The sequence below is a fragment of the Coenobita brevimanus genome, chromosome 71 (assembly GCF_032717465.1).
Source record: "Coenobita brevimanus isolate Jiangsu-jjx chromosome 71, ASM3271746v2, whole genome shotgun sequence".
NCBI lineage: Eukaryota > Metazoa > Arthropoda > Malacostraca > Decapoda > Coenobitidae > Coenobita > Coenobita brevimanus.
Window position 1 is genome coordinate 1616438 of NC_137024.1, and position 10000 is coordinate 1626437.

Below are 10000 nucleotides of genomic sequence, written 5' to 3' on the forward strand. Positions count from 1 at the left end.
GAAGTGAGTCGTAGTGAAGCGGGTCGTAGTGAAGCAGGTCGTAGTGAAGGGAGTCATAGTGAAGCAGTGAGTCGTGAAGCAGGGGGTCATAGTGAAGCAGGGGGTCATAGTGAAGCAGGGGATCATAGTGAAGCAGTGAGTCATAGTGAAGCAGTGAGTTGTAGTGAAGTAGCGAGTATAAGTGAAGTGAGTCGTAGTGAAGCAGCGTCGTAGTGAAGCAGCGAGTATAAGTGAAGGGAGTCGTGGTGAAGCATTGAGTCATATTGAAGTAAGGAGTCGTAGTGAAGCAGCTAGTCATAGTGAAGCAGTGAGTCGTAGTGAAGCAGCATCGTAGTGGTGAAGCAGCGAGTATAAGTGAAGCAAGTCGAAGTGGTGAAGCAGCGAGCATAAGTGAAGTGAGTCATAGTGAAGCAAGGCGTCTCAGTGAAGCAGTGAATCAAAGTGAAGCGAATCATAGAGCCCTTTTTTTGTCAACTGAACATGTCACTCAGCCAGAACGAGCGTAAAGGGAGCAACTTCACGAAAATGCCTGTGATCCTCCGTCCAATTCCTCGCTCTATAAACTCCGTAAAAATCCTGGACTGTAATTGGAGCGAATCAGAGGGTCAATGAGGTCTGCATGACGTCCGGGTGTTGGGTCGAGCGGGGACGGATGATGTGACGGTGGAGAGACGGGTGAGACGGTGGTTTGAGGATGTGTGGAGAGAGGAGGGTGTGATAGTGATAGAGGATGTGTGGAGAGAAAGGGTGTGACGGTGATGCCAGGGTGTGTGGAGAGAGGTGGGTGTGAAAGTGATGCCAGAGTGTGGAGGGAGATGGGTGTGAAGGTGATACAAGGGTGTGTGGAGAGAGGTGGGAGTGAAGGTGATGGAAGGGTGTGTGGAGAGAGGTGGGAGTGAAGGTGATGCAGGGGTGTGTGGAGAGAGGTGGGAGTGAAGGTGATGCGGGTGTGTGTGGTGGGAGATGGGTGTGAAGGTGATGCAAGGGTGTGTGGAGAGAGGTGGGTGAGACTGTGGTTTGAGGGTGTGTGGAGAGAGGTGGGAGTGAAGGTGATGCGGGTGTGTGTGGAGGGAGATGGGAGTGAAGGTGATGCAAGGGTGTGTGGAGAGAGGTGGTTGTGACGGTGGTGCGGGTGTGTGGAGAGAGGTGGGAGTGAAGGTGATGCGTGTGTGTGTGGAGGGAGATGGGAGTGAAGGTGATGCAAGGGTGTGTGGAGAGAGGTGGGAGTGAAGGTGATGCAAGGATGTGTGGAGAGAGGTGGGTGTGACGGTGGTGCGGGTGTGTGGAGAGAGGAAGTGATGCGAGGGTGTGTGCGCGAGGCTGGATGTGATTACCAACGACTGACGCTAATTCCTAAATGTCGCCAAACTTTCTGAAAGCGCTGAAGTTGCTAAAATGCATTCTAACTTTCGCTCAAAAGGGACTTAGCGTGCTCAAACACCGCTAACCTTCCTCAAAAGCCTACTGATTCAGGAAAAAATCTGCTTACTGAGAGCCAAATTATTTTTTTTAATGCAAAGAATAAAAAGCCTCATAAAGAATTAAAGAAAAGAGTCAGTGAAGATCCATAAATTTTGAGGTGTCTGAATACATTAATTTTGAAAGAGTTGGGGTCAGAGAGAAATACAGACAGAGAGAGACAGTGCCAAAGTTGACCCTGTTGCATACGTGAAGGACTGAGAGGGTCGTTTAAGTCTTTGCATTATAGATTTTAGAATGGAAGTGGTGTGTGTGTGTGTGTGTGTGTGTGTGTGTGTGTGTGTGTGTGTGTGTGTGTGTGTGTGTGTGTGTGTGTGTGTGTGTGTGTGTGTGTGTGTGTGTGTGTGCGTGCGTGCGTGCGTGCGTGCGTGCGTGCGTGCGTGCGTGCGCGCGTGCGCGCGTGCGCGCGTGCGCGCGTGTGTGCGTGTGTGCGTGTGTGTGTGTGTGTGTGTGTTTGCGTTCTTGTGCGTGCGTGGCGTAATGGAGGAGGGACACAAGCAGGCAGTTTGGATTACAACTGGCCATTGTGACTGCAGTGATAAAGAGATAACTAGTAATTTCAGGTCAGATAATGCTTAATACATTGATAACGAAGCAGCTTATCTCAAATATACCATGATAACGAGATAAAATGCAATGGAAGGTCACGTAACTCAAAATTTGCTAACATAGAAGGCACTACTCTTGCTTTTTAAAATTACCAAATTTGCTCTCAGTATAAATAGTAGTAGTAGTAGTAGCAGTAGTAGTAGTAGTAGTAGTAGTAGTAGTAGTTGAAATATGAACCCAGGACTCATTGTAGTTACGTTTAAGTGAACCATAGTCACGGTTGAGGTTTGGTTCTATTGAAAATGTGACGCAGAGTGACGTGGAAGTGCGTCGCGGTAAAACTTCCACGTAACACTGCCTCACTTCCACGTAACTCTGCGTCACATCCAGGTAACTCTTGCATCACATCCACGTAACCCTTGCTTCACTTTCACGTAACCCTTGCTTCACTTTCACGTAACCCTTGCTTCACTTCCACGTAACTCTTGCCTCACATCCACGTAACTCTGCATCCACGTAACTCATGCCTCATTCCACGTAACTCCTGCTTCACATCCACGTAACTCTTGCCTCACATCCACGTAACCCTTGCTTCACTTGCACGTAACTCTGCTCCATGAGGTAATCTTGCCACCCGACCATTGAGCCAGGTCATTACAGGTCACACGGCTTTGGAACAGCCTGGGGGGGGGGTGTAGGCTGTAGGTAACGAGCCGGAATTACAGAGGATAAGGGAAGTGAAGTAGGGGACGGAGCAGAAGTTCCCTGAGTTTCTTCGTTACTTTCGTCATGTTCAGAGTATACGATGTCGTGGATAGGGACGGAAAGCAAGGACTGACACCCTCCTTAGTCCTTCAAAGCTCAGGTATGCGGGTTCGCCTTGGATGGGGTCGAGAGGTGTATGATTGAGGAGGGGTGTGTTGGAGAAAAGGCAGCGTGAGTACTGAGGACAGGATGACGTGGAGGCGATTTGTTTGTAGCTATGCTTGAACTACATGCTTAACCAAGTAGCAAAGCCATCTGTATAGATAGATAGAGTAATGGATAGATAGATAGACAGATAGACAGACAGACGCAGTATTGGTAGAACAGAAAGAGCCTATAAAACTTCTATCTATTGCCAGACGCCTCAATCCCGCTTGGGGTGGCCACAAACAAATCGCCTCCAAGTCGCCCTGTCCCCCGCCATTTCACTGCCCTGCCTCCAACTCACAGCCCCCTCTCTCATATAATAAATCCAGACAACGCCATATGGAGATACCTGGACACACTGCGTTTACAAGACTAGAGGCTATAGGCCGTGGGATTTCGAGACAGTGAGGGAGACAGTTCCAGAGCTGACCAGCTGGATACATTAACTAGAAAGCGCTCAGAGAAGGCATACCTCCGCCGATGCCATTGCTATTAAAAAAGGATTCGAATTCCCCCGAAAACTTAATCTAGGCTTTCTTGGTCCATGACCCACCCTTCCACAAAATAGCATCAAAATCCGTTCATACCTTTTTGAGTAGGCCTATTCCTGCTAACAGACGAACAAACAGACAAACAGGCAAACAAGCAAACAGGCAAACAAACAAACACAGATAAGCAAACAAACAGGCAAACAAACAAACAGGCAAACAAACAAACAAACAAACGGACAAACAGGCAAACAAGCAAACAGGCAAACAAACAAACAAACAAACAATCAAACAGGCAAACAAACAAACAAACAAACAAACAGACAAACAAACAAACAGACAAACAAACAAACAGGCAAACACACCAACATGGGCAAAAACATAACTTCCCTGACGGAGGTAAAGACTGAGCATTAGAGAGTTGGGCGGAAAAAGCGTGTGGGTGTGTGTAGTCAGGAGAGTGTTGCATGCCTGCCGTAATGGGAGAGGAATGCAAGGACAAAGTTCCCAAGAAAAGTACTCAGAATTGTGGAGAGAGAGAGAGAGAGAGAGAGAGAGAGAGAGTGTAGGAGATCGGAGGGGGAAAAGAGGGAGGGAGGAACAGGAAATAAGTGGGATGGATGGAGAAGAGTGGGCGGGACAGGCTCAGACACTGGTGGGTGGGGGGACTGAGCGGTGGGAGTACACCCTGTGAATATGCTCGTTGTAGACAGGACAGAATGCGTGTGGTAAAGATATATAATAAAGCTATGCCCTTGAAAAATAAAATATCATCAATAAAGCTTACTCACACTCTACATTTTAATCCTGTCTTGCAATACGACAAACCTTCTCAAAATTATAGTTTTAGAAAATGGAATTTGGAAATGCATTGTTACGGGCAAATTTCCCTGATATGTCTCGAAATGAGTTGGTTGATTTTGCCTGTGGTGGTAGATTGAGCCACCATCATCCATTCACTTGATGTAGTGCTGCCTACTTCTTCCCTCCACCTTTGTCATTCTTTTTCTGCCTGCCCTCCTCTCGTCCTATTACTCCCATTCTTCCTGTCGTCATTTTTTTTTTACTCTTCCTTTAACTTCAGCCACCCTAATCATTTACAACGCTGGGTGGTAGCCATACAGTCAAATAACGGGGTGATGGGAGCCCACTGTGTACCCCTGTTAACTAGGCGGAGGGTGCAAATGCGGCATCCATCCAGGGACCAAATTTCCACACCCTTCCCCGCACCTTGCTGTGGCGTGGCGTCGATTCACCGCACAGGTCGAACCAGTAGAGGGGTTGCTTGCTTGCAGTTGATGGGTTTGCTTGGCCAGAGGGACCCGAGTTAGTCGCCTAAATTGCATGGCCTCATAAACGTCAAAATGTCCAGGTTAGGTCGCCAGGTCAAGGCTCTTCGACCTGACTGCATACAAGATGTCGATGAATGAGGTAATATTTCTTTCACCCTCTTGTCCAAACACTCACATTATGCCTCTTGAGACGTGATGGAGAGCCAGGTAAATAGGGATTGATTAAGGTGATGTGTGGTACTGCAGGTAGGCGAGGTTGCGATGTGGAATGTGGAGTGAGGTGGAAGTATGAGTGAAGGGTTTGATGTGAGGTGTGTGTGTGTGTGTGGACTGGTAGGTGGTGTGTGTGTGTGTGTGTGTGGACTGGTAGGTGGTGTGTGTGTGTGTGTGTGTGTGTGTGTTGGTAGGTGGAAGGTAGGTACTGTTTGTGTGTGTGTGTGCTTGTGTATATGTGTGTGTGTTGGTAGATGGAGGGTAGGTACCGTGTGTGTGTGTGTGTGTGTGTGTGTGTGTGTGTGTGTGTGTGTGTGTGTGTGTGTGTGTGAGAGAGAGAGAGAGAGAGAGAGAGAGAGAGAGAGAGAGAGAGAGAGAGAGAGAGAGAGAGAGAGAGAGAGAGAGAGAGAGAGAGAGAGAGGTTTGCATAGCGGAGTGCGAAGTGGAATTTATCGAACAATAAAGTGATATGAATTGAAGGTGTTACGGAGAAGTGTGAATCGAAGAAGTGTGGCAAGGAAGTGTGAAGATAGTGTGAAAGAGGTGTTAAAGGTGTGAGAAAAGGTGTGAAAAGGTGTAATAAAAGAAGGACTATGCGAAAAGGTAAGCACTGTTTAGAAGGGAGAAATGATGATGATGATGATGATGATGATGATGATGATGGTAGTGAGAAATAGGGTGGTGGTGATGATGATGATGATGATGGTGATGATGGTGATGATGATGATGATGGTAGTGAGAAATAGGGTGGTGATGATGATGATGATGATGATGATGATGATGGTGATGATGGTGATGATGGTAGTGAGAAATAGGGTGGTGGTGATGATGATGATGATGATGATGATGATGATGATGATGGTGATGATGATGATGGTAGTGAGAAGTAGGGTGGTGGTGGTGATGATGATGATGATGATGATGATGAAGTGAGAAGCAGGGTGATGATGATGATGATGATGATGATGATGAAGTGAGAAGCAGGGTGATGATGATGATGATGATGATGAAGTGAGAAGCAGGGTGATGATGATGATGATGATGATGATGCAGTAATTGTGACGATAAATAACTTTTGCTCCAGCTTCGATAGTGAGAGAGAGAGAGAGAGAGAGAGAGAGAGAGAGAGAGAGAGAGAGAGAGAGAGAGAGAGAGAGAGAGAGAGAGAGAGAGAGAGAGAGAGAGAGAGAGGGAAGGAGGATAAGAAGAAGGAGGGAAAGAGTAAGGGAGAGGGGTTAAGATGAGATGGAGAGAGAGAGGGAGGGGAGGGAAGGAAGAAGAGAAGAGGGAGGGGGAAGAGGGAAGGAGAGGGGTTAAGATGAGATGGAGAGAGAGAGGGAGGGGAGGGAAGGAAGAAGAGAAGAGGGAAGAAGGAAGAAGGCCTAAGATGAAGAATAAGAAGTTGGGAAAGTGTGTGTACATTTTTCCAAAGCATAAACACAACACAAAGCAGAATTGCCAGTTGCACAGCCCTCTTGAGATGCACAGATTGCACTCGAGGTTGCAAGAGAGAAATAAAGAGGACATAGATGGAGGAAGTATGGGTATTGTAGTTGTATTGTCTTGTATTTCTGTGTGTCTTGAATGGATTGGTTAGGTGGATACGGGAGTGAATGAGAGAGGGAAGTGAATGTGGATAAATTCGCTGATAATGGTGTCAGGAAGAGGGTTAGGCTGTGAGTTAGTTTTTTCAGGTCCTCTCTCTCTCTCTCTCTCTCTCTCTCTCTCTCTCTCTCTCTCTCTCTATCTATCTCTATCTATCTATCTGAGGCATAACAATGGGTCTAAGGTTGATAGATTTGGGGACCAGTATTCTCGCCGGGTAAGAAGACTCCCTAACACCTATTCCTTAGCGATTTAGTTTTGGATATGGCTGATTACTAGTCTTTTATTCCTTATTTATCCAGAGTAGGGTGATATAGGAAGGATTTATGTAACACAGAATAGGACTGTAAGGTGTAATAAGCAAAATAAATCGGTTAGGAAAAGGTATTAGGGAACAATAAAATCGTCTATCATCAGCTGAAATAATAGTTTTCCGTTCGTAGATTTTCCTCTGTCGTAAGCTGGAATAGTAGTTTTCCGTCCGTAGATTTTCTTTGTGTTCTGTCGTCAGCTGGAATGATAGTTTTCCGTCCGTAGATTTTCTTTGTGCTCCATTTTTTTACTTTTCCAGGACGATCACCTCAATTTTTTCTTTTCATTTATTTTTGACTAACAGTTTAACCCAGCCTGACCTAACCTAAAAGACTAATCCAGCTAACAGGCTAACCTAATCTAGTACCAAGAGAAGCAACGCAATGTAAACTAGATTCGCCAGGATGTGAGAGTGTAAACATTGAACAGAAAACGGGGTGTCTGAGGGGAGGGGAGACTCACTTGTACGGCCGTCTGTCTGCGCCTTTAGCCCAACAGAGGCGGAAGTAGCACAGCGGGGGCAGTACGAAGGACATGATGGTTACGGTGGAGCCCCCGATGAGGTTCAGAATCTTGCTGAAGTCAGGAATGGCCAGCCCGATCAGTATTACAGCCGCCATCGTCCCCGACCTCAGCAAAACACGATACACACTCATCTCTGCAACGATAGAATGAAGATTAGAGTGTCCTGCAACCTATCTTATATAACCTAACACCTCCTAGAGACTAACGAGGAGTGTGTGAGTGAGGTGGAGGGGGAGAGAAGTAGGGGGAGGCCTAGGATGAGATGGAGGGATGGAGTGGAGAAGTATATGAGAGAGAGGGATGTGAGCTGGGAGCAGGGCAGTGAAATGTCGGGGGACAGGGCGACATGGAGGCGATTTGTTTGTGACCACCAGTTACGGGATTAAGGCATCTGGCAATAGATAGATAGACAGACCTCCTAATCTACTCCTAAATGACAAGAGATGACCCAGCATTTACCCCTGATCCCTATAATTGACCTTAGCTGACCTCAATTGACCTCCATGATAAACGTTGGGCGAGTGGTTGGCAGTCCGATAGCGATAAGGATTCGATGCCATTTCCGACCGAAAAAAATGGACAGCTGACGAAATACAGTGAAAATCCTATATCTTTCAATGGGTGTTTCAGATAGTTTCGTTTCTTCCGCTAAGTATTCGTTCGATTTTGGGAAGATGGTTTTCTCTCTCTCTCTCTCTCTCTCTCTCTCTCTCTCTCTCTCTAGCGTAAAATCACAAATCAACACAATATTCCAACTTTCAAATCTCTCTCTCTCTCTCTCTCTCTCTCTCTCTCTCTCTCTCCCTACTTTACCCCATTATCTATAAGTTCCAATATTATTCTCTCTCTCTCTCTCTCTCTCTCTCTCTCTCAGTGATATACCCTACCATCTCTCCATCTTGAACACTTAGACATAACAATGAAACTAAACCCAGAGTATGATGCTAGTCACGAAGAAGTGCCGTGGGAAGGATGTAGAGCCGTAGCATTCTCTCTGCCTCTGAGCTACGTGAAATAAGCTGCAAAAGGACGAAGAATCAGAAAAATGGACTTTGTCTTATTAAACCATATATTTGAGATCACCAGAAAATTTCCATATACTTTTTATAACTCCAAAAAAAAAAGAAAAAAATGCATTCTTTTTCTTAACACTGATCAATTTTTTTTTTTTAGAAGCATAATATTAGAAAGAAATGAAAAAAAAAAAAGAAGTTGCTCAGATTAACTAGATGTTCCAAAATGTATCGATCAATATCACTATCATCGTTCACCCCTCTGTCACTTCCTCTTGCTATCCTTGTCCATTTCTCCAAGCTTCATATTCTCCTAGGTCCGTACTCCCTGACACCCGTTCCTTAGCGATTTATTCTTGGCTATGGCTGGGTAGTATCGTCTTGTACTATACGCACAGTAGGGTGATATTTAGGTAACACAGAAGAGGACAAAAGCAAAATAAATCGCTTAGAAAGAGGTGTTAGGGAGGCCTCGTCGACTCGCACAAGGCCCCCTGTTCCACGCCACTTACAATCGTTCACCTTGTTACTTCCGCCACCTGTAATTGAGGCCTTAACCTAGCTTCACTTACCTGGTCAAGGTCATATAGGAGATTCGTAGCAGTTTTGCTTTAGCGATTTATTCCCCTTTTTTATTACATAGCATCCTCCTTTTTTTCTTACTCTTTTCCACTTCCCACATAGGAGCTTCGTAGCAGTTTTCCTTTAGCGATTTATTCCCCTTTTTTATTACATAGCATTCTCCTTTTATTTCTACTCTTTTCCACTTACTTCCTACGTAAGAGATTCGTAGCATCGTTCCCTCGGCGATTTTTTCCTCCTTTTTATATAACCACATTCTCTCCTTTTTTTTTTTTTTTTTTTTAGTCGGGTCAGTGGCAATTTTCTCAGCCTGGGGTATAGGTTTCTCTCTCTCTCTCTGTCTGTCTGTCTGTCTGTCTCTCTCTCTCTCTCTCTCTCTCTCTCTCTCTCTCTCTCCCTCTGTCTGTCTGTCTGTCTGTCTCTGTCTGTCTGCCTGTCTCTCTCTCTCTCTCTCTCTGTCTCTCTCTCTCTCTCTCTGTCTCTCTCTCTGTCTGTCTCTCTCTCTCTCTCTCTCTCTCTCTCTCTCTGTCTGTCTGTCTGTCTGTCTCTGTCTGTCTGTCTGTCTGTCTGTCTGTCTGTCTGTCTCTCTCTCTCTCTCTCTCTCTCTCTCTCTCTCTCACACTCTGTCTGTCTGTCTGTCTGTCTGTCTGTCTGTCTCTCTCTCTCTCAATCAATAAATAAAACAGAAAGCACAATGAAGCCTCCACTCTTACTGTTAGGCAGGCTCAGTAACCCCTCTAGGGTCTGGTTGCAGGGGTTGATGACGATGGTGAAGGCGAAGAGGAAGTGCACCAGGATGAACCCCTTGACGTAGGGGATGGCGCCCCCCCTCACGCCGTCAAGGATGTTGGGGGGGGTGCCGTCATTGCCCAGGATGCCGTAGCAGATGGTGGCCACGGGGAGGTAGAGGGCAAGGAGCACTGAGGGGCAAGGAGGGAAGTTAGTAGAAGTTAGTAGAGGGCAAGGAGCACTGAGGGGCAAGAAGGGAAGAAAGTAGGAGAAGTTAGCAGAGAGGGAATTCAAACGTTTC

The 10000-nt window shown here is 46.1% G+C and overlaps 1 protein-coding gene across 1 annotated transcript in view; it reads right to left on the reverse strand.

The window, feature by feature from the left end:
- The window catches only part of LOC145406612 (uncharacterized), a 161710-nt gene that overhangs the window by 140670 nt on the left and 11040 nt on the right, over window positions 1-10000 (reverse strand). The window contains exons 5-6 of the mRNA XM_080277688.1: window positions 9684-9890; window positions 7313-7508 (exon numbers count right to left, since the gene is read on the reverse strand). Of these exons, the coding sequence (XP_080133814.1) occupies window positions 7313-7508; window positions 9684-9890 (403 nt within the window). The remainder of the gene's footprint in view (window positions 1-7312; window positions 7509-9683; window positions 9891-10000) is intronic.